The sequence below is a fragment of the Clupea harengus genome, unplaced genomic scaffold (genome assembly GCF_900700415.2).
Source record: "Clupea harengus unplaced genomic scaffold, Ch_v2.0.2, whole genome shotgun sequence".
Lineage (NCBI taxonomy): Eukaryota > Metazoa > Chordata > Actinopteri > Clupeiformes > Clupeidae > Clupea > Clupea harengus.
This window is the reverse complement of record NW_024879590.1, coordinates 59720-84586: the sequence shown is the minus strand read 5'-3', so window position 1 is coordinate 84586 and position 24867 is coordinate 59720. Positions and strand designations below refer to the sequence as shown.

General features: G+C 40.7%; 5 protein-coding genes across 7 annotated transcripts in view; 4 read left to right on the top strand and 1 right to left on the bottom strand.

Annotated features, from left to right (window-relative positions):
• abca7 (ATP-binding cassette, sub-family A (ABC1), member 7) overlaps window positions 1-2470 on the top strand; it is a 32406-nt gene extending 29936 nt beyond the window's left edge. For both annotated transcript variants that reach the window (XM_042704135.1, XM_042704134.1), the window contains one exon: window positions 532-2470. In XM_042704135.1, the coding sequence (XP_042560069.1) occupies window positions 532-1122 (591 nt within the window). In that variant the 3' untranslated portion in view covers window positions 1123-2470. The remainder of the gene's footprint in view (window positions 1-531) is intronic.
• On the bottom strand, window positions 1845-4806 carry LOC122129102. Its single transcript, XM_042704139.1, has 4 exons — window positions 4712-4806; window positions 3943-4630; window positions 3681-3763; window positions 1845-2713 (listed from the first exon to the last, which is right to left on the bottom strand). The coding sequence occupies exons 1-4, from the start codon at window positions 4714-4716 to the stop codon at window positions 2491-2493; spliced, it is 999 nt and encodes a 332-aa protein (XP_042560073.1). The 5' UTR covers window positions 4717-4806; the 3' UTR covers window positions 1845-2490.
• A 16-nt stretch (window positions 4807-4822) lies between these two features.
• r3hdm4 (R3H domain containing 4) lies at window positions 4823-12032 on the top strand. The gene is made up of 8 exons (XM_042704141.1): window positions 4823-5041; window positions 6237-6391; window positions 6531-6649; window positions 6963-7077; window positions 7334-7419; window positions 8391-8476; window positions 8701-8756; window positions 8925-12032. The coding sequence occupies exons 1-8, from the start codon at window positions 4992-4994 to the stop codon at window positions 9026-9028; spliced, it is 771 nt and encodes a 256-aa protein (XP_042560075.1). The 5' UTR covers window positions 4823-4991; the 3' UTR covers window positions 9029-12032.
• Window positions 12033-15216: 3184 nt separating this feature from the next.
• On the top strand, window positions 15217-18463 carry LOC122129093 (G-protein coupled receptor 54-like). The gene is made up of 5 exons (XM_042704126.1): window positions 15217-15424; window positions 15596-15720; window positions 15950-16085; window positions 17030-17268; window positions 18113-18463. The coding sequence occupies exons 1-5, from the start codon at window positions 15217-15219 to the stop codon at window positions 18461-18463; spliced, it is 1059 nt and encodes a 352-aa protein (XP_042560060.1).
• Window positions 18464-19908: 1445 nt separating this feature from the next.
• The window catches only part of arid3a (AT rich interactive domain 3A (BRIGHT-like)), a 29160-nt gene continuing 24201 nt past the window's right edge, over window positions 19909-24867 (top strand). The window contains exon 1 of one of the 2 annotated variants that reach the window (XM_042704132.1): window positions 19909-20165. In XM_042704132.1, coding sequence (XP_042560066.1) covers window positions 20116-20165 — 50 coding nt within the window. In that variant the 5' untranslated portion in view covers window positions 19909-20115. The remainder of the gene's footprint in view (window positions 20166-24867) is intronic. The other variant, XM_042704133.1, reaches the window with a different exon arrangement.

Genomic DNA, 24867 nt, shown 5'->3' with positions numbered 1-24867 from the left:
AAGCCAAATTTACCTCACAGACTTGTCCTCTCAGTTATGTCCAGTGAAGGTCTGGAATTTGTTTGCTTTTGCAACCTTTTATGGAAATGTCCACAAAGGACTTGATCACCCATTAAAATCAAGTCAAAATGACAAAAGTATTTTACAAAGTTTTTGGCAGAGCATTTCAGTTTATTGATACATATGTATCAACGCATTAAGGTGAGAACTGTTGATTAGACACTTCACTCAAGATTTCTGTGTAATGCTGAGCCAGAGTAAAGTGCAACGCAGCATCGCAGTTTCAGCTCACCATCTCCGAACGGCAAGTTTCACCTGCATGCAATTTTCTCTGTAACCCAGTAGTGTGTTATTTCCCCTACTGTTCTCACCCTGCCCACAACCACAAGAGGTTACAGCCTTTGCACTGAAGCATGATCAAAACATCCATGGAAGTGAAAGATGACTGTGTGTGTAGTTACCTGGTATTGTTTTTTCCTCTGATTCATATTATATTACTCATCAAAATGCTTTTATCATCTCCCATCACAGGTTTTTGTCAACTTTGCTAAGGAACAGAGTGATGACGACCAGCTCAGAGAGGTGACGGTGAATGGTGCTGATCAGGCAACTCAAACCAACCGGCTACTCCCCAGCCGACCAGTTCAGCCAATAACCAGTGCACCCAAATCACCACCCAAACCACCAATCAGGTCTCAGACAAGTCGGCCTTCCCCACAAAACAAGGCAGCTGACCCTTGCCAGGCATCCTCTCCCACCCATGAACCCAGCCAGTCACCATCTCCGAGCCAAAGCTCTCAAGCTGGCCAGTCCGCCTCACCAAACGGGGCAGCTCAACCCAGCGAGTCACCCACACTGAACGTGGCAGCTCAACCAACTCGGATACCCTCTCCGAATAGGGCAGCTAAACCCAGCGGAGCTCCCAAATCGCCTAGGTCTGGGGTCAGAGGAGACGACCCCAATGAGGTAAAAGACAAAGACATTCCAATGACAAAACTGCCACAGCCAAAGGCCAAGAAAGAATCTTCAGGCAACAAGGCGAAGCGTAAAGGAGAGGCCTCTGACAGTAAAGATCCAACCAAACTATTCATGGTTACAACCACAGCAGACAGTGAGGTCTGAGGAGAGCAGCCAGGCTGTGGTTTAAAGGCTTGTTAAAACAGACAGAACTGGCTACTGCATGCCAAGCATGTCTGGTAGGGGGTGGGATACATGCCTGAATGAGTCCTCCAAAGTTTCAGGTCTGGTGCCTTGTTCATTATCCATCATTGCTGTGCTCCTTGTCACTGTGTCCTCCTTGGTTCTTTAAGGCCATTCATGCAGTTTTAACAACTTATTTGCAAATCCTGAGGAATCTCCTGCTGCATTCTCAGGAAGAAAGTATAATGGCCCATATACACCTGCACTGTGCAAACAACTATCAATGCATTCCCCAGAATCCCTTTCCTTTTGTTACTCAATGTTTCCATAATGATCTGATGCACTTTGAAACTGAAAATGATGTGCACTATCTGACATTCTATTAACTATTATGGGGGGTTTGCTGATTACCTCTAGCCTACCCACATACAATGGAGTACTGTTGATGTGTTGAGACTTTAAAGGAGTAGTACATATATGTGTACACAGACACTTACCTTTTTTGCCACTTACCTCCAATATGGTAGATAAGCTTAGATGTATGTGGTGTCCAAATTCTGCCTCCTAAAACCTTATGGCCAATACTTTATTATAAGCTTTAAATGGTATTTGTCAAAGAAAACAATCAGTTACATCAAATTACCATGTGAATCCCCTCTACCTTTCAATATAGTTCCTTAAGAATGATGCTGTAAGACCAAGAATGAAAGTTAACTACATTTATTTCATTTGTTTTACAAATCACAGTATCCCACATTGTAAGATATCACAAAATCTAGTCTACTGGACTACTTCATAACTCACTATAAGTTCTAGGCAATGGTAATATGAGTTCAGCAGTTTACATGGTGGTTGTTAGCTTGTGTCAATGATCAGTTGTTTCGGTCAGCTTTATAGCTCAATGCAGAACTGGTAAGTGGCAAGATTTGGACATCATACATTGTCTTGATGAATGATATACAAGGGGAAAATCTGGGTAAATAACTTCTTCCACTAGACTACTCCATCAAGACACTGCCTTCATTAGGTCAGTTTTTTTATATGTTTAATTTTTTACCTATTTTGAAAAGGCTTTTTCTTGGTTTCATGGGTGTCAGATGAACGGTCAAGCCTATGCACTGCATAATGCTGCACCTCTTTTTTGAAAAATAAATAAAACTGTTACCATGTCAAGCTGCATTAGCATGTGAAGACATAAAATAGAATGTACTGAATAATGACAATGTGTTAAAATAGTAATATACTATACTTGAATGTGGATGTAGTAATTTATCAGTATCAGTATGTCTATATGAAAATGATATTTACAAATAAATATTTAATATTTAAACATTTCCTTGTGCTACTTTTTCATGTGTTTTTGTGCTGCTGGTGTGTGTATTTATAGGTTCCTTGTAGATTTGATGTGTTCACAAACCAGGGGAAATTATGTGTTTTCTTATGAAAACGGAGGATAATGGGCTGATTCATATTCTTCCCATGGAGAGGAGGACTGCAAGATTTCCTGGCTGACATCTCAGCCTTTTCCCCTTGAGCTTGGGGTAGCTTGATCTCAGGAAGTTTTACTTTGCCCCTGAAGAGAAATGGGAACATCTCTACATTTTCATTGTGATTAATAAAGTATCTATCAATCCATTCACAGTAACACACAATAAACTGTCAATATGTTACTGTATTTCATAGTTTTTAATACAAAGAGCTTACTATTAGAGTTACTAATATTCTTAGTTGTGATATACATACATTTACAGAAAAATTGTTTTAAGGCCAAGAGTGCTGTAAACCAAATTGCTCTAAGGATAATTCTTTTTTTTTTTGAGTTGCCTCCAAGTGTAACTCGGTGTTCTCAGACAAATTGAGTTGACTTGTGGCAGCAAATTGGTTTGGATGTTCCTCGGGTATAGCCTGCTGTTGCACTTAGGCGCCCACTGGGACAATCAACTCGCAATCATTCAGAAATTGCCCTGTCATCTCTCTGGTCAATCTGACCCTGTCTTCCTTTACTCATGATGTAACCATCAACGCTTATGACTCTATGTCTTCAACCACCACATTTTCCCTGTGGTTCCCTTAATCCAGAGTTGAAAACGTTTTTTAGTATACATACATCTTATATACACGTTTGCCAGTCTATTTACCCATAAGTAAATTAATACCATTATTGACAAAGATTTCTGCTTCATAGTTCTGCTCATCCTTATAATAGTAACATTCTGAGCATACTGTAGACCCACTTTAAATGCCCACTTCTGATTTTCTCATCTCACATCTTCCTCTCTACCTGATCGGCCCCAAGCGGATAGGAGAATGAGAATATTTAGGGAAGTAACATGGCACCAAAGCAAACGTTAAGTTGAACCTGCCCTAGGGCTACTTGATATCAGGGCGGGCTATTAACAATCAAAACACATACTAGATCAATCTAATAATATTTCCCCACAAAATGTCATGAAAATTCATAGAAAACTTCACCCCCCCCTTACCCATCACCTAAAGTCATTTATTTGAACAAATGGATCTGTGTCACACAACCTATTCACCTGTCCAGTTGCCTATCCACCCTCTCAAGGAGCATTTGGATGTTTGGAACAGAAATGTCAGGAAGCTGCAACTGCGATGCCATCTGCAAACAGGAAGCATTCAATATCAGTTGTATGTGCTTTTCATCAGTGCAACAACTAAATACTCAAAGATAAGTTGAACTAAATAATCAAAGGTAAGCTGAACTAAATTATCAAAGGTAAGCTGAACTAAATGATCAAAGGTAAGTTGAACTTTAAAAGATGACACCAGAGCCCATACATTTAGGGTCAGGATATTCCTGACTGAATCGGTCTTCAGAAATCTTGGCTCTGGCTCTTCATGATCCTCTTCCAGTTTTGATTCAGCATGAGCAAAATCCACAGGGCACTTCTCTGAGACGGCAATGGGTGACAGAGAACTATATTGTTTAAAGTATTTATCAGAATTAAATGGCTGAATAATAGAGGAATTCAGTGGAGGTAGCAAGATATGCCCATCACTCTTGATGGATTTACATTCCAATGGGTGTAATTTTGCAACTGGAATTGATCTGACTGTCCGTTGTTTGTCCGTCGACATTTGTCCGAGTCCAACATCTCCATTTTTCAGGTCATCATAACTGATTTCAGTTTGATCCACTTTAAGGGGCTCTATAGCCGTGGCTAAGACAGGCCAAAGGTCGACCGAGATTTTTAAAATTGAGGCACTTTTATCTGCGGATGGATTCCCTAACTGGGATTCGGAAGGCCTACTGGCCTTTGAGTCCTTTCCCCTCAAGTATGTTTCAGTAACCAAGGGTTTCTGTTGATTAGTTTGTCCATTCTTCGTTGCACATTTTACTGGGTTCACCATTAGTAAATCACAAACGAATTTGCATGGACCGAAAGGTGCTTGAGATTTTGTCTTCATCAGTTTTTTCCCCCTCTTCTTCTTTCTTCCTCTCATTCTTTCCATTCCATTCTCAAATCTGGAGGGAAAACCATAAACAATTAACATCTCGCCTGACTATTAAATTAAGACAGAATTCACAAAATTCTAGCGTACTTACCCCATCTTGAAAAAAGAATCGAAGGGTATTTGGCTAAGTCAATTTTCTTCAAAACACAGTAGTTCACTTGGATGCACAGCCTCGTTCTGAATCGCTTCCTCGTCGGCCAGTGTCGGCTGCAGCCAACTTTGGAACAGGAAAATAGCTACGGTGCTAAAGGCTGTCCCTGACTAGCTTACCTACAGTTAAATTTAGAAACAACGTTGTAGTCGGTCGCCCAATAAAGGCTTATTTATTTGTACAGGATTCACTCTAGTAGCAGCTCTAGTACTTGAGTAGGATGGTTGTGCTAACCAACGACAACAACAACACCGAGGACCGGGACTTTATGTGAGTGAGAGTGACGTTAGCACAACACAATCGGCTAAAGACAACTAGCATAGCTAGCTAGCATTCTGTCTGTTTTGCTTTGGTCTGTCCTCTGCAAGCATCAAATGTTTTGTTTCATGTAGCAGTTCATCTGTGTAGGCGACAATCTTGGCTTGTTGTCAGAAACTTGGTTGATGAAAGTCGCTAACATCAACGTTATTAGCCTCCCACCTAACAGCTAGATAGCTAGCTAATACGCTTATTGCTCCATTTTAGCTGTATAACTGTCACAGACCAAACACTATAATCATAATTTCTATTCCCACCACTAACAGGAACTGCCCATCGGTATGTAAAGGGTCTCGGTGGCCATAGCGTTAGACGAGCAGTCTTGTTCAGTTTGTACAGTACCGTTTTCATTAGCAGCATTTAGCACACTGAACATCAGCCAACGTTAGTTGTTTTTTTGGTCGGCGCTAAGCTACGTTAACGTTACTGAGATACTGCAGGCTTTGGACCTGGTCGTTCACGGCCGTTGTCTGCAGTAATAATATACTTCTATAATATAATATTACTGGCTGAGCCCAACTTATTAGATTTGGAAATGTGCTGTTGTGATAACACTGAAAAGTCATATTTTTTGTCATTATCAGTTGTGGTTTGCTGTGCTGAGTATCTGATACTGAGACGACTGTAATTCTGTGGCAGCAAATAATTCGATGTGGGCGGGGCATTGAAATATAAACCCACAGACCCATTTCTCTGCAGCTGTTGAGAAACTACGCTATGTAGCCTACTACTACAGCTGTGACCAGGCTATATAGCAGGCTCAGAGCTTTTTTGTTTCTTGCACATGAAAAAGTAGTATACACCCAATGCACCAACAATCACTGTCATAAATACAATATTTGACTACCTTGACATCATGTTGTGAATCCATAATGATCCAGCAAGTGAATTGCAGTCCTTGAGATCCTCCATCCTGTCACTGGATGTTTTTGCCCTATGTCTGTGGTATGGATTGGATATATATGACTGAGTTTGATGGGCTGCTTGTTTTTTCACATATAATCATTTTATACAATTATGTTCACAGAGAGTATGTTGGTGTAGCATCTAGAGCCCCATAATAGGGCAATCTGCAACTTTGTTTGTATTCAAAGGGAAGCATTATTCCAACCATTCTTTTACAAATTTTCATATGTTCTTCTGTTAGCCTGATCGAGGAGTCTCCAAGATCTCTGCCTAACTCTCCCGCCAAGCGTGTCTCCCCAGCCAAGAAAAAGCAATTCTTCATCAACCAAGCAATCCGCAACTCGGACCTCATCCCAAGAGCAAAGGGCAAAAAAAGCCTTAGAAGACAAGAGAACAGTAAGTTGGCTTACAGTGTCTTAAGATGGTGTGCTTACTGGTTTCATACTATTTCATGCTTGAAATTAAAGCCTTAGATCAAAAGAAATAATGTCAGTAAGACAAGGTTTCAACCAAATTATATTGTGATGCCTAAAAGCTCGCTACCTGGCAAATCTTCTGGAGAAAGATGAATGTTCCAAAGAAGAGGGCGAGGTCTGTGATTCCGCTGCCCCTACTGTCTTCACTGAAGCCTGCACCAATGGGAACTATGTTGAGGTACAACTAGATTGTTAAACACATTTCATTACCTTAGTCCCCAATCACAAGTAAAATAATAATGTCTTAGCATAATGTAAGTATGCTAGGTGATACCTTACTATGATACAAACTGGATGGAAACTCATTCACCAAAGGACCACATGAACCTTTCACTGGATGACAAAATATCGAATCAACTCGAATGTAAGGTTTTATGTGAACAGGATTGTTTGGTATGCTTGTTTATTTATTTGTATGCTTGTTTGTTTTGTATCTTTGTTAGGTTTATTTAATGTACTGTATGTATTATGTGTCCATGTGTCTCCCCCAGTGTTGGAGTGATTTCATGAATCGCTCTGGTGAGGAACAGGAGAAGCTGTTGGCTCTGCTGGAGGAGGAGGCCAAGAGGACCAGTGCCAATAAACCACCCAAGGACCAAAGAGAGAGTAGGTCAAGCCCTCTCCGCAAATGCTTATCCTTTCCCTTTGTTTCATTGTTTTTTGTTTAACATTTAAGGCCATTCTCCATCTTTCATACACTGATGTAATGTTGTGTCAACATTACACAACCACATTTTTGTGTGTTACTGGTATTGCTGACTTGAATTAAGCACAGGATAGGTATTATCCTATTACCACGAAGTTTAAGTCGTATTATGTGTCAACCTGGTATTGTTAACAGAATGTTGTTCTCTCCCTGCAGTCAACCCTGCCTTCAGTGCTCAGGACTGCTTCCAGAGGATTGACCGCAGATTGCGTGCCTGTCTCAAGCGTAAAAATATCCCACTTGTGAGTCATCATCACTTTACCACCAATAAGTTCTGTTCAAGAGATCTAGATCTAGTTTATGTGAATTTGCAGTAATTAATGTGATTGCGTCAGCAAAACAGAATCACATTATTGTTGTTTTTACGTTTTTTAGTTTTATTATTATTATTATTATTATTATTCCACTTGTTTTTTGGCGCTCATCTGCTGTATTTTTTTAATAATTGAAGAAACAACCAACACTGTGGATTATTTAAAGCCTACAATCCAGCTGATGGTTTGGTTGTGTAAATTCAAAGTGACAATGTACTTTGACATACCACTTATTAACGCAGTGTAAAGCAACTGCTAATGTTTGTTAAATTATCCAATAACAACCTACGACAGGGCACTAACATTAGTTTGTGTCCACATATCTGCTCATACATTGCCTTTTACACACTACAGCACTGATCAATTATGAACTTAAACATGTCTGACAACGCAGTTTCCCTGTAATAACACTGCATTTATCGCCCATCTGTCTTGAAAGCCTATGCACGTTCTTTTAATAGAATATACCGGAAAACACTAACAGATTGTTAGTTGTTACATTGTTACATACAATGTATTGATTAGAGAAAGTCTGTTGTGTTTTGGAGACACACGTTTATGTGATGTGTGCACTGCTGTCCCTGCAAAGGACATGACTGACTGATGTTGTGTGACTTGCGGAAATGCATTTCCAGTTGCATTATGCTCTTCTGGTGACTTGGGGATTTCAAACAAAAATCATCAGTCTACAGGCAAAACTACCCATAAGAATGCCTTGGAAGTGAATGGGAAACAGACATGTCACCTGAGGCATCTGTGGATACAGATCATTGTACCTCAGTAAACAGTGATCCATTTCCCCTCTCCATATGGCGACTGAGGCAGCCCTTACCCTAGAATCAGGACAGGTTATCGCTACAGCAAAGGGCACTTTGACCATCCCCTGCCCTCTGTTTCAGGGTGCTCTGGAGGTCATGGAGGACGATCTCCTGCATTTTTTCAGGGCTCAGCCCCACTCTGTTTACATCACTAATCTACAGAGCAGGTAAGAGTGTGTCTTTGCCTAACCTGTGGGATCTTGTTCTGAGTAAGAATTCTGAATACAGAATTTTGTAAATGTCAGGAATTTAAGCTGATGTATCCCTTTTCCTCATGAATACACAAAGCAATGAAAAAATAAGTTTAGACGTCTGGCCACAAGTAGATTGATCAAGTGCAGGGGAAATGGTAACTTGCTAACGCATTTCTGTGTTGTTTTTTTATCCCCAGCTACGACAGGTTGTTGCTTCATGCCGTCTGCCAGTACATGGACCTTGTCTCCCAAAGTAGGCACATTATCTTACTGTGAATGACGTGTGTCCCTGTAAATCAGCTCAGGACATACACACAGAATCACATCTTCATTTAAGAGAGGCCTACTGAATAACACCTGTAGTCTAAGTCTCACAGGTCAAAAGGCATGGCCGGTGACAATTATGAATTGTTTGCCCTAGGTTCCGACTTGAATGGGGCACGCCAGACAGAGGTGAAGAACAACCAAGAGGAGTTCCTGCCACCCCATCCTCTCCTCTCCATTTACCTGGGCCAGATGAACTGAGAGAGGATGAGAGAGAGCTAAAGAGAAAGAGAGGGAGTGAGGGAAGGATGCATGGGCAGAATGAGAGTCACTGCCTCCCCTTTAGCCAGTAGAAGCAGCTTTATTATATGAGACTTGGCTTGTAAGTAGGATTCTGCCAGTACCGAAGTTCTGTGTTGATACTGCTTGATCGGGTCAGCAATGTATTTCACAATATTTCCAGTTGGACATGCACTCATAATGGTGTACATTGTCAGTAGTACGTAGGTCAATAGATTTGCAAACATGTCTGTGGTAGATGGTTCATAGATACAGGGGGAAAAAAGTCAATGAAAAAAGAAAAAAAGCTTGGTTTCATATCACATGACTGCATGTCTGTCTTACACAATTACTATAATCTCCCACACAGACCCAATTATCTTCTACACATGGCAGCCCCCCATGGGTAGTGTGTCATTGGGCAAAGTTTAAAAAAAAAAAAAAAAAAAAAAAGTTTTAAAACAAACTAGTGGAACAGATTATCATCTGAAGGATGCTCCATACACTGGACAAATGGTTTGAGCTATAGCTGAGTTTTTAATGATCAGCATGGTGCCATCTAGTGCTGATCTGCATCCAGCAAACACAGCTGTTCCTCTCTCAGAGCACCCGTTTAGTGGGTAGTGCATGTACAGCGAGCCAGTGTTGAAGGTGTAAAAACCACATACATCACATATCAGCCAACATCACAGAATATCACAGTCTCACTGCCATTACAGATAGGAAACACTTATGCAGAGACACAATACATGTATAGCACAAATGTTTGCATTAGAGGAGAGGCCCCAGGATGTAACAACCTGATTACACACTCTATTAATGCGCAGAATGACATTTGAACTGCCAGTAAAGTAATATTTAAGGTGAAAGAGTTGAGCTGAAATGATACTTTGTATTGCTCACACAGTGCCAGAATGCAGGACTAGTATTGACACTGTTTTTAAGGGCAGGTGGTGATCCAAAACCCTCTGGTAAGACTGAAGTCAGTTTTGAGCCAGTTTCATTTAGAAAATGATCTTGTAATTGTAATAATATAATATATAATATATTCATAATACTTTTGAAATAAGTATCTTTAGACGCCCTAATGATACCAACCCTTTTCATTCTGTCAGCAACCCAGCTATCACGGATCCATCCATGTTGCTTTATGCTTTAAAAGAGCTAGTGCTCAATGCTTATTTATATGATGTGTGTTTATTTGACTTTTGACTGTAATTTGAGGATGTTAACATGACATTGACATGTTTAAACCATTTGTGTGTATCCAACTATTCCTGATGTAAAATTGTAGTACTCGGTGGCTAGCATGCTGTTGCACATTTTAATTTATTTCCACGAACCTGGAAATGAATACTAAGGAGTGAGTGTTTAATTCAAATGCACAAAAAAGAGCCCTTGGATTCAGTATCTATATTTGGTTGTTTTTGTTTGGGAATGTAGCCAGGTCATTTTGTTACACACAACATTGTATTTCCAGTAGCGACAACAAAACCTACGTCCTTAGCTAAAGTATTCTAAGAACTGAGGGCTTTACAAGCCTGAAATACTTCTAATATCACATAGGAAAATGTTTTGCTTAGCATGGAGAAATGTGGGAGTAAGGAGACTGTGTTTGTACTCGTCTTCTGTCCACTTTTTAAATCATATCAAATGTTTCTTCTCCCATCCAAGTTACTTAGCTCAGGTCTGCATTGTTATCTGAGGTTTTGTTTATTTCATGTGTGCTTGCTCCAAGTGCAGTTCTGCACTCAGTTCAATTCAGAGGCGTCTGTGCCGACATGAATCCTATCTTAAACGTAACGGCCGTGGTGGAGTTATGGTGCCTCTGACATTCTTTACATACACCTCAGCACAGTACCAATACCACTGCCACTGCCACTGCCAAAAAGCCTCCCATATACCTTGTGTGTTTCTTTTGTATGCTGTACACATATGTCAAAACATTGTACGTGACACCCCTGATAACTGGTGAAAAGCTTGGGCGTTGTACGGGCGTGTGAACAGTACCTATTTTTTCTTATTTCCCTCATGAACACCGATAGGTTTTGATTCAGTCATCACCCCATTCTAACTTGACGGGCCAGTGGGCAAAACAGTCTTGTCTGCTGCTACTTGCTCTTAATTAGAATGTATGCCACAGTTAGAATCATAACCATCAGGTTTACACCCGCTCAAAGGGGAATTATCAGCACCTCCTGGTACTTGAAGTCCTACAGACTAAACCATCCTTTGTAGCTGCATCATTTGTACTGAGACCAGCACCTGCCTTGGGTGCGTATGCCAAAGTGGTTGCGATCCATATGTGACATGATTGTACTTGTGTATGTGTGTGTTTATACAACTATACACGTAACAAGCCTTTACAACCAGAGTCAGCAGTCCAGTACTGTTTCATTTCAGGAGAATTTAGTTGTGTTTTCTTTTTTTCTTTTTTTTTTTAAAGTCCAGTGGTATCATTAACCAAAGTCTCCAGTGTGTGTGATCTTAGTGTCTCAGGCATCAGTATACTCTCATGAATGTTATCTGTGGTGTGATATCTGTATTCTTTTTAAGTGCATTCCTGGATGGTCCCACACAGTAGACCTAAAAATAACCCAAGATAAAGCCCTTCTATTCACAGGATGTAGTGATTAGCAGTTATTAGCATTTACTAATTAGTAATTCTTTTTTCTAGAAATAAGTGTGTATGTCACCTTTTTAAATCACATCTGTACACAAAATGTGCCAATAGAAGCTGAATAGTCACTCTTTGTATGATTATTATTATAAGCTTTAAGCTGCCTGTATGGTTGGTTAATCTATGAGATGCTTATTTGTATGTGAACTCAGTGTGTATTTATATTGTGGAGGGATAATGAGTGTGGGTTTAATTTAAAATGTTACATTTTTAAGCAATCACAACATATTACAATGATTATTTGTCATGACAGGATGGAAGCCATGTACTCATCAATATCCACATTAAAGTCTAAAACAGTTGGAAGGCTGCTTGTTTGTATAATCCTTCAAACTTTGAAACAGATGAATAATAATAATAATAACAATAATAATTTGTATTGAGGCACGAGTGAATTTAATTGATGGCATCTGGATCTAATGATCAAATGCCCTTGAGGTAAGTTGAGAGGAATGATGTCACAACAGTTTGTTGAACAGTTGGGGCAAAACTTTCGGTAAAATATAGCTGTAAGCAGTGATGAGGGGGCCAAGCAGGCTAGAGTAGCCATGGAAACATGATGTCATGTATATTGAAGTCCCGAGTCTATATACTAATTTTGGTGTCACTAGTTGCATTCATTTTCAACTTTAGCTGACTTGATGGTCAACGTGAACAGCCAGTCTCAGTCAGGGAGGACTTGGAAAAGATGGTGGTCAAACTGGACAGGTTCATGTTGTAGTTTGCAACTGATGCGACTAACGGGAGATCTTGTGGAAAATGAAGATGATGACAAATTGTAGTGTTCATTTAATAGATCATTGTTGAGATACATTGAGTCAACATTGCAGGTCTCATAAATTCACTGTTGAGTGTTATCATCAGCCTGCACTACATCATACAGTAATAGAGTAATATAAGGTTTTCATTGCCACTGTAGCAGAAATCACATTTCAGATCCACGGATTTCTTACAAAACTATTCTAGCATAAGGAAACGTGTCATGTATGTCTAGGGAGATTCAAGCCAATGAGAGAGATATTCTGACATCATGAAGGTGTGTTCTAGCTTGTGCAGTGGATGGAGAGCAGCTGCAACTGCAGCGTCTGACTTAAAAAATGGCAGCCGTCTTGCTCCCGTGAGGTTTTAATGTCATGTGACATGGACACGTTCCGCAGAGCTGGCAAAAGTCTGACAAAAATGTAACCAAGATACATCACCTTAAGTCAGCGCTGTGCAGCCCCATTGGTTTGGACTCTGGGCTCTACTACCTGACCTGAGTCCATGGATGTTGTTCAAACTACCAGCTCAATCCGGGTTTTTGGAATATCCAGATTGATTTTGAAAGTCTGAACAGCAAAATACCACATGAAATATTGCCTGTCATGTGATGTCTCCAGCAGAGAGGGGCCCCTGAGAATGTGGAATCAGGGGAACATAGAACCACAGCATCAATGGCAGTTTCCCCGAGGAGGCAAGCATGCCGTTGCTGCCGCTGAGGACGCCATCAGTAGAGGAGAGCTGCCAGGGGCACATAGACCATCCAGGGAATCATCACGTCTCCACCACTGAATCTTCTGCCTGGGAGACACACTGTTTCCAGAGACCAACACCCAGACAGCTGAGACCAGGCAGGCCATCCACTGACCTGGCCTGCATCAGCAAAAGTGTCACTTCAGGCAAGTTACAGTGTTCCTGGGCCATGTCACTGGTGCAGCAGATGTCTATTGACCCAGCGAAAGTGGCAACAGTGAGAGACTTGCCAGTCCCCTGTGTCATGTTGGAGTGCTGTGAAGCTTCCTGGGGCAGGCTTCTTACTTCTAACTCTTTGTTCAAGACTTTGCTACAATAGCCAAGCCGCTACATAGACTGACGAAGAAAAGGCAGTTGTTACAGTGGGAAGAAGACTGCACCACTGCATTCAAGCAACTTCGGGCTGTACTTGTATATTGTTGGAGCAGCAACGAGAGTGAGAGCTGCCTCATCGGATGATGCTGACGGCAGCCTCCCAACTTCAGCAATAGTAAGCAGCGATCCCCAGTTTCTAGCAGCCGCCAGTGAGACCAGCGAATGGGAGCTCAACGGCCCTGAGCAGCTGTTGCAAGATTAGCCTCAAGATCATGTGCCCGCCCGGGTCCAGGCCTCGATGGGGGTGGGTCAGCAACCGCCCTGGACTGCCATCTCAGTCAGAGATCCTAAGACCAAAGCTCTCCGTCCCCAGTGGCCCTCCGTGTAGAAAGGGCTACTGTATCAACCCTGCCAGACTCCTGGGGGTCAGTGACACATCCAGGCTCATCCCGAGGGAGAGAGCACCGCTTTGAGTTGTCTGCTTGGTCAATGGGGACATTTGATCTGCATGGAGGGGGCAATTAAGTCATGTGATATCCCAGCGTTCTTAGTGTAAATGTTATTGGCGGTAAATTCTGGTCAATGTTCTAAGTTTGTCGTGGTGTTTCCCCTCTTGTGTTAAAGTAACACTATGCAACAATTTGACACTTTTTGAGGTATGGTTTTATAGGCAACTGGTACCATCCTCAAAATCATTTTGATAGCATATGGTCAGGTGAAGGACAGATAAACACCTGTGTCGATCCCACTAGCCATCCAGAATATGCCCTATGTAGTTCTGTGTTCTGGGCTGGAGCACCTTACAAAAATGGAAGAAAAGCTTTCACAGCATGACATTGCCAGCTCTGCTGCCAAAAGACACCAGTCAGTGTGTTGGCAAGCTTCTATCAGTGTCAACTAGGCTGTTGGTGGTGTTTGCAAGGTTTTTGCATGCCTTTTAGTTAGTTAGCTTGCTAGTTTCGGAACAGAACTCCTTATTGCTGCTTTAATGTTAATTTTTAGTTAACAATTTAAGATAAAGTTTTGTATAGTGCCCTAGTTTGGTTTTTCCTGTGTTTCCATTTGCGTCTTCGTGCACCCTGAGTCGTCTTAAAATGTCTGCTTGTATAAGCCATCCCCATTTCATATTTTGATTGAATGTTTGAATATCTGTGCCAGTGAATGGTTATAAATAAAAGGTAATTCATGTTTAGAAACGGTTGACTCTGCGAGATCCCTACAATATTAACAGCTACGTGTTCGGACCTGGCGTTGTGCACAACCGAGTATAATAAAAGCCATAGACTTTAATGGCAAAAGAAAAAGGGTGCGTAATAAGAACATTTAGAAACCAAGCGCATCTTCGCTGTTTGGCCCCCAGTCAATGTATCGAAGATGTGTCAGTCAACAAGATATTTAAGGTCCCTCACGCCTGTCGTGATGTCAGTAGGCCTATAGTTTAATCAGCAGCTTTACGCCCACAATTACCTCACCAAGCGCTTCTGTTAAAACCCCCGCTGCTCCTGAGAGTCAAGATGCATGTCCCATCTGAATCCAAAGTCACTCGCAGCATCAGAGAAGAGACGATGACACCTGACGGACAAAACTGCCACGAAAACGCCTAGGCAGATAAACGCGTTTGTAAACCATGGAACATATAGGTACTGTCATGAATGTATCGGTTATGTTACCAAATGTCTCGGAGAGTTCGTGCAAGTTGCATCACTGCACAAATAATTCGGGACCATACGAGCCTGCTTTGCTGGTGGACGCCTGGCTTGTGCCACTCATCTTTGCTATTTTTATGATCTTTGGAGTGTGTGGTAACTCATTAGTTCTTTATGTCATATACAAACATAAGAAAATGAAGACTGCAACAAATGTTTACATCGGTAAGTCTTTATGAGCAATTATTTAAATCACTTATGGTACACTATGCCGTTGGATCACGTTTCCATTGTTGTACTATCACATCGTACAGATGTGTAGCCTATAACGCACTAACAACATCTTGAGTGATGAGGTGTATGTCGATTTTAACACCTGTGCATGTATATTTTCAGCAAGCCTGGCCACAACGGACATTGTTTTTCTGGTCTGCTGTGTTCCGTTCACTGCAATGCTTTATCCTTTGCCAAGTTGGGTCTTTGGGAACTTTATGTGCAAATTGGTCAGCTACATTCAACAGGTAACCAATACGATGTGATGCCTGTCAGCATTTTTTAGATAATATTTGTTTTCCATTCGATCTTTATTTGTAAGCAGGTGAGAAATGTCCATGACAAATAACAAAGACATCTGTCGGAAACCCTTAAAAACTTTGATGTCCTATTCAGCATATGGGCCAAAATAAAGTAAAATCTATCCACAAAATTATTATTAGGATAGATTGACAGTGTGTGTTTGCATGTCGACAGGTGTCTGCCCAAGCCACATGTGTAACGTTGACCGTAATGAGTGTGGACCGCTGGTATGTGACGGTGTATCCCATCCGGTCTTTGCAGTACCGAACCCCAAGAGTAGTCGCCGCAGTCAGCCTTGGTATATGGATAGGTGTGTCATTTTACCGTCATCCATGGCTTACCTATATTCAATTATTTTCTCACGTTCATACTTTGTTGTGTTTGGTAGAATTTATTTTGCAAGATTCATTCATATTCAAAAAAGGAAAAATATTGAACCTTTTGGCCCACAATGTGCTATTTGCCCATAATCCACAAGAATGAATCCCTTGGAATGGCAGTCTAACATTTTCGCTTCCAGTGCGAATGATAATTATCTTATTTCTTAATGTGGTTAATAATTAGACTGTTTGGCGTATAGTTAGCTCTAATAATAACCAGTATATAGAGGACCGTTCCCTAATTTCAAATTAATCTTTTGTATATAATTTATATGCCCTTTAAAGTAACACTATGCAATAATTTACACTTTTTGGGGTATGGTTTTATAGGCAGGTAGTTTTGGTACCATCCTTAAATTCATTTTGATAGCATATGGTCATGTGAAGGACAGATAAACACCTGTATCTTCCCCACTAGCCATCCAGGAAATGCCTTATGTAGTTCTGTGTTGCGGGCTGGAACACCCTGCAAAAATTAAAGAAAAGCTTTCACAGCATGACATTGGCAGCTATACTGGCAAAAGACACCAGTTAGTGTGTTGGCAAGCTTATATCAGTGTCAACTGGGCTGTTGGTGGTGTTTGCAAGGTTTTTGCATACCTTTTAGGTAGTTTGCTTGCTAGTTTTGAAACTGAACTCCATATTGCTGCTTTAATTATATATATATATATATATATATATATATATATATATATATATAAAATGCACAAATCTTAATATTCCATCAAAAACTTAATTTTAAACCTCAAAACTTCATTTGTAGGCCTAATTTCTGTTTATACTACTGTCTTCTAATTTCGTGTGGCTTGATTTATTTTCTTGATTTAATTTATTTATTTTGATGAAAATCCCTATATTCCTTTCTTCCTATCAGGGTCATTTCTGCTGTCGGTCCCAGTGCCATTGTACAGCAGAACTATGGTTGAGGAAGGGTATGGCCCTCAGGTCTTCTGCACAGAGACCTTCCCTACAGTAATGCACGAGAAGCTTTTCATCTTGTACAACTTCCTGGCTGTGTATCTGCTTCCCCTGTTCACCATCTGCATCTGTTACATGCTCATGCTCTACCAAATGGGCCATCCCTCCGTTGAGCCCATTGACAACAACTATCAGGTGCCTGGGACATGTTTAAAGTTTTTCTCAGTTGAAATGGGTGCTAAACTAAGCTAAGTAAAGTATTAAAGGACCAGTCCGTGAGTCTAATAATAAAACTTTTGTCAAATTCAGCAAATTTCTCCTCATTGTCCTCCAGCTTTCCATTCTATGTTTGCGCTCAGAAGAACTATGGTGTTTGTGCACAGTCCCGGGTCTACAAATGGGAAACAAACAAAGTGGCTAGGAACAAGTCATAAACTATTCCAGCCAATCAACACATTGCTTCAGGAGCACGGAAGGGAGGGCTGTAATTTGTTGGCTGTTGAACTCAAATATCAACAACTTTTCGCCAGAATCGCAGACTGTGCCTTTAAGTCATATTTTTACTAATATGTATATTATTGCACCTGTCTTTTCGTAAAATTAGTAGCCTTCAAAATGTGTAACATCATTTTTTCCCCTCTCAGAAATGAATTTGTTCAAAATATGTATTATACTACAAAATGATCTTGCCTTATCTCCTAATTGTGTGAGAATCTGAGACTGTAATGCTCATTATTCCAGCTTGTTTCTTCCCCCACCTCCTTACCTCCCCCTAACCTCACCTCCTTACCTCCCCCTACCTCACCTCCTTACCTCCCCCTAACCCCACCTCCTTACCTCCCCCTACCTCACCTCCTTACCTCCCCCAACTCCACCTCCTTACCTCCCCCAACCTCACCTCCTTACCTCCCCTAACCCCACCTCCTTACCTTACCTCCTTACCTCTCCCCAACCTCACCTCCTTACCTCCCCTTAACTCCACCTCCTTACCTCCCCCTTACCCCACCTCCTTACCTCCCCCCAACCTCACGATATGCAGCTGCAGGTCTTGACTGAGCACTCAGTGGCCTTTAGGGCCCGCCTATCACGCATGGTTCTGGTGATGGTGCAGCTCTTCCTCCTGTGCTGGGGCCCCATCCAACTTTACATCCTGGTGCGGGCCTTCAGCCCACACTTCCCGTACAACTACTGCACCTACAAGCTGAAGATCTGGGCTCACTGCATGTCCTACCTCAACTCCTGCGTCAACCCTGTCGTGTATGCCTTCATGGGGGCCCACTTCCGCAAGGCCTTCCGTACGACCTTCCCTCGCATGTTTAAGCAGCGTGTGGCTGCTGAACAACCACCACCCAACAGAAATGCACACACTGAGATGCAGTATGTGTCATAGGATGCCTCTTACCAGTTGCCCCCTACTTGTTGATGATAATGATGACAATGACAAACTAATGTAAGAAGCCCTCCCTAGTTTCTAGTGTAAATGTCTATGTGATGTTGGTAAATAAAAGTATTAATAGAGAGGTTGAAGGCACCTCAGTCTGCTGATCAGTTGTTCATGTTTGTGCATGGAAAATTTTACCTAATAGCCATCTCATACAGCCAGGTGCATCAAATAGGTTGTGTGACTAATCAGTGATACAAAACTTATTTGACCAGCACACTTTACAGGAATTGAGCATCACATCTGATCCTGACAACGACCAAACATGGCATGAGGTAGGGGATAAAAAAATAACCTTTGGTTCAAATATACTAAATGACCACTAGATGTCACTAAAGGTACTGAATTTGCTGAATATTCTCGGGATTTCGAGACTGTTGCTAAATTGATTCGTTTGGCTTTGTTAAAAAAAAAAATCAAGTTGGTTTATAATCAAGTTGGTTTATAGCTTGCATTACAAAATGAAACACAATTCAATACAATCTTATGGGAAAATATTCTCCATAATACACTTGGGATCATTCCAGGGTAGGCCTACTTGAGGTCAGAAATGCCTATTTAGTCCAAAACTTGCCGACTAAAATAATTTACTATAGGTTGTTAAGAGATTGTGCCAATGGCTTCATTTGTTAAATCATAGAACATTATATCAAGTGTGTCTAATGGTGAGGCAGATGCTGCTGAGTGTGTACAGGCATCTCCCAACAATGTGATTAAAACGTCATGAATAAATGATAGTGTAGGAAACCGATGACAGAGGGAAGGTCTATAAGATAAATAATTCATTATAGGCCTAGTGCTTAGCAGCAGGTTATGAAATGGAACGTCATCTGACTGAATTTGAGAATTATTTTCGTGTGTTGATAATATATTTATGAAATTCCCAATGTCTTAAATGCGAATTACGTTTCCTGTGTTTCGAAGCGAAACCATCCAGCCTCAATACAAAATGTGTGTGCCATTACCTGTTCAATCACATTGAGGTTTCAGACTGAAGGATAGCCTCACACACCCAGACCATCCAAACGCGTAAGGGTTAACGTCGATCATTAACCAAGGGAACGTCGCCAAAAGACTGACATCGGGCAGGCTGGTTGAGTGCTGTAAGGGAAATATGAGGGAGGATCCACAAAGTTGGTATGCATATGCTGTGCCACTGTGCAATTTTCATATAAATCTGTCATCAAATTTAAAGTTAGTCAATAATAATAATATTAATTCAATGTATGCTATGCGTAGATATAGATAGAGAGGAATAAAGTATGTAAAGTGGTTGCGTAAATGTTTCTTGACGTTGTCACAATTTGGTATTTGATGATGATTCCTAGTTAATAAGGGAGGCTGGCCTCCGCTGATTCAGAGGTTAGGAATTTGCATCTGATTGATGTTTGTCAACCAATGATTTGACTCTGCGACCGTGAGCACGCCTTAGATTAGGCAAAGCTGCAGTTACCACTAAATCAAGCTGTACTTTGATATCGAATCAGATGGAGTTCATACGATTTATAACAGTGATACATTAAGTGAATATATTTTTATTTTGGTGAAAAGTTGTGATCAATAAGCGCTCAAAAAGACAGATTTTAACTGGGAAATCAGGAATGTTTCTTCCGGTTCCCAAGAGTGCGAAAACAAAACGGAAGCAGAATTGGTAAGTTTATTTCCCTTTCTTACCCACATTCTAGCCTGCCAAGAAACACAAAAGTGATAGGATATGGAGTGGTCCAGCATTTATCGGCTGTTTTTTCTAATGTAGCGATGGGACACATTTAACAGAAGAGCTAATGTTGGCTATATTCAAATAATGACATGGTTATCACAGCAGCGTCACTCGTATCGGTTACAGTGTATGAATTCTCTGGCTTCTTTCTGTTCATCATGTTCCATTTAAAATAATCATTTCGTGCAGGGAAACTGAAGTTGCATATCGTATCATAAGTTACCATGTGATTTTAGAACATAGCCTATGTTTGGAACACGACAATCAGGTTGATTAAGCTTTCCAATCAGAAGCATGCGATAGCCTACTAATTCTCGTTAAATCAGTTTTGTGGGCATTAAAGGCGTGGGATTTAGCCGTGGTGTTGGTGAGCTTTAGCCCTGTGAGAATGTGAATGGAGAAAATGTCTCTGTTGTTATTGTTGCCTGTTTACATTGAACCAAAGCAAACAATGCCGCATTTGACTTAAATCATCCAAACACAACATCACGCCAGGCTTTACTAGAAACTACTGCAACGTGTGGTGGTCACACATACTGTCCATTTAAGGCTAATTTAAGTCCCGCCTGATGCACTTTGGGACGACCTTTTTAAAAAAAAAAAAAAAAAAAACTTGCAGTGGGGTCATAGATGATTGATGTAGGATAGCGATGATCAAAATGGAACCCTAACAAAATTCAAGCTACAGGTAAGAAGCCAGTATGCTTCTTGAAGCGTCAGGTGGAATGCCAACTCCCGTTGTATCTGGCAGATTTGTCCAAATGAAATTAAACGAAGAAAATAATACTAATTTCCTTTGGTTTACTTCTCGTGATTCACTGTTTCATTTCATTTTGAATAGCATTCAAAGCAGACACGTTTGTGCCCCGAGCAATGTAAGTCAAGATAATATAACCCCTCCCCCTCCATCGACTGTATGGCCTGCGCCAGCTTGAGATTTCTTCTAATCGTTTCCTTTTTGTATAATATGTATCCTACGTGTAGGCTTATGTTTTGTTGTCAATATGCTGACCTTCAGTTCTTATTGTGAAGGCCAAAGTAGCCCCTCGGAACACAACTAGTGCCTTAACCTGAAAATGAGCTAGTGTCGCATATACAATATTATTTGTTGTCCCCGGCTGAAACGAGCACATGGGCGCGTATTCTCTCAGCCGAACTCTACAGAAACCAGTGTAGTCTGAACATTTTTACAGTTCATGTTAATGGGGGAACTATTAAGATAATGGCCAGAGAGGCGCCTAGGTGCCTAAATATGTGATGTTGATCTGCGAAACGCAAAATAAACAAATGGCAAGAGTCTTAGCACTCGTTTGTTTGTTGTTGTTATTATTGTTATAGTCTATTGTGCAGATAAATAACTAATGTTTATAGGTTACTGCACTGTTACTTACCATCTATAGGCTTCTAATTGGCCTAGGCTACATGACCAACTAGACCTATAGGAGCCCTCAGACTAGGATAAAGGAAGCCGTTGGACATGAAGAGGGGTGTTTTTGTTTGGTTTGTATGTTAAACGCTTCTGCCTCCTATGTAGTTCCCCATAGCCCTCCTAAGGTTTTTTTAGACGCCAGAAGACTTTCTTTAGAGGTTCATTCCAAGTGCAGTCATGAAAATCTCAATGGGGGACATATCTCTTCAGAACAATTTGACCTCTGGATCACTGGCCCAATTATTTGATTATTCTGTGGGAATGTGGTCTAAATGAGACTTGTACTCATGTACAGAACACATTTCAATAGTTTTTCCTAATCTACTTTAATATAGGCCTGCCATTTACTGAGGCGTAATACAATCAAATTGTCAGGAATGTATGACAAAGGGGTTACAACTGTGACCTAATTAATTAAATTAAAATCATGGCATCATGAGGACTGTCCTGGCCAAGCATACTGTGTGGCCTCACACTGACAGATATGGTTTGGAGATTTTCATTTTCAAGGTGGAAAATACAAAATGCAGCTGTAAACCCCTACTAAAACCATGGTTCAAAAACTCATCATAAAGCCGTATTGTTAAAGGCATTTTTTTGGACGACTCTTTCCTGGGTATGCTAAGACCCATTTTGCGGTCTTTAGGGGAACATGAATGTAAATGTAAAGTTAACTCAGTGTGAACATGTCTTGCTAATATGCTGACGTGCGATGACGGGTGGATTGTTTGCGCTGAACATTTGCCAGACTTGGTTAGCAGCTGTGGTTTTACTGGCACACGATGAATAGTGTTATTATGCAATGAGACTTATTCTAGCTTGCGCCTTTTCAAGACAGAAGCCCATCCTAGCTTTTTTGCATTCATTCATTTCACTGAAAGGCAGAAAATAAAATGCTTTTTGTGGTAACCATAGTATTAGAGTATATAGAGAAATTATGTATGATCTTAGTAGTTGTTGTCTTCAAGCGGTATTGTGTTTATTGAAAGTGTTCATAGGGCACCAGGCCTACTCAGTGTATAAGGTACGCCTGTGTGAAGCTGGCCTTTCTGGAGCCCATAAAATGCTAATGTGAAAGAAAGGATATTGAGTTGGAACAGTATGGCTTTCTTCGTGAATATCTGATTTGCACTTCCCAAAAATGGCAGAGTTCCTGTCTAGCTGAACACAAGCTGATGAGACTGAGTCCTAGAGTTAGAGCAAGAGGGATTTGCTCTATGATTGGACCTCTGTGGATTAGAAACGTATGGCCAGCGATCAAGTTCTGGCCTGAAAGACTTGAATGTCTTTGCATAATGAAGGGGGACTAATGAATAACATGCCTTGTTAGAGGAGGGTTTATGTCACTGCTGTGCTTGTTTTGCCCAAGGAAATTATGCTAGGAATGCATTGCATTTAATGCCGTGTAATGTCAGTCTGGGGTCCCTTTAGTAGCTTTTTATCAGAGCGCTGTATTGTTTTCTCACACAGTCAGTTAATGATGTAGATACTGAGGATTGTGTGCTCTTTCTGCGGTTTCTGAGGGTGTTTATGGAATTAAATGGCCATAAAAGAATATGCCTACATAATTTTCTTCGTCATGAATGATTTTTTTAGCAATATGATACTATCACAATATTTGACCACGATACGATATTATTACGATACTTTATTTATTACGATACAGTAAGTATTGCGATTGAATTCTGTGATGCATTGCAATTTATTTCTCCCATATATTGCGTTTTGTATACTGCAGCCATCTTGACGTAGTACATTTATTTTCGACTCTGACTTCCTTTAAAAAATTTCGCTGTGACGCAAGAATCAAATAAAATCAAACTTTATTTATACGGCGCATTTCATACCATGAGGTAACACAGTGCGCCTAGGAGAAGAACAAGGTCTTCTGCCAACTTGTGGACTTCAGAAGCAATGTTATCAGAGTAGATGTATGTACCATAATAAAATGAATCATAATAATAAATAAATATTGTGATACTATATCGATATAATATCGCAATACTACACTATCGTTTTTTTCCCTCCCGCCTCGAATATACAAATATGTGTTAGATCCACACAAAATCTTGTAATGTGCTCTTTGTTACACTGGCTTATAGTGTCACATGAGACTTAATGATTTGTGAGGTTTCCCCTGCCTTAAACATACTTGGACATGAACTTTGAGTATTAATCATAGACAAACACACACACACACGCACACACACAAACACGCACACACACAAAAACACACACGCGCGCGCACACACACACGCGCACACACACTCGCGCACACACACTCGCGCACACACACTCGCGCACACACACTCGCGCACACACTCACACACACACACACTCACACACACACTCACTCACACACACACTCACACACACACTCACACACACACACTCACACACTTCTTCCATTGAATTCTTTTTTATTTGAACAGCAGTGAAATCTACTTATCTCAAGTCCGAATATGTGCTAGACTACAGACTACGTCGAGTGCCTTTACGTCAAGAGTGCGGCCGTCTGGCTGATTACAGAGATGAGTCGATATCAGACTGAGACACATTTGAGCTTGTTGTTTTGTGTTCTGATGTACTCATTTTGTGCTTGCATGAAACATTAAATGCTGAAAGATAGGACAAGCGGCGGTATACATCTCCACTACTGAAGGAAAAAAAACGGCGTCTTTCCAAGGCAGCTATTTACCATTATACACTAATGGGTGTTTGTTTCTTTTCCGTGTCAGCCTTTCATTCCTGCGGCGCGTGGACCTTCCTAAGAAGACTTTAATTAAGTATTCTTTATCAATTTGTAATAATTATAAAATAATTATGAACTACTCATCGTACATTCTCTCAAATCCATGTCAAGGAAGTCTTTAAATGGGATTCATATATTCAGCAATATGGGAATGCAAAAGAGGACCTTTTTGTATCAAACTGTTTCTTGGCTGCTGAAGTAAAACATGACCAGCAAGGCTTCACTAGCATGTGATAACCAGGATAAAGGTTTTAAGTACAGACCAGCAGTTTCAAGAGCTCAGTGAAGTTGGGTGATTTGGAGCCATAAGTCCTGTCTACTAGTTATTTCTTTAAAAGGGTAAGGACACCTCATTAACGCTGGCCAAACAGCATCTGTCAGATGTCACATAATAAGAAATGGTTATCAACTGATCTTAAAGTTTTTATTTGATTGTAATGGTCGATTCACAG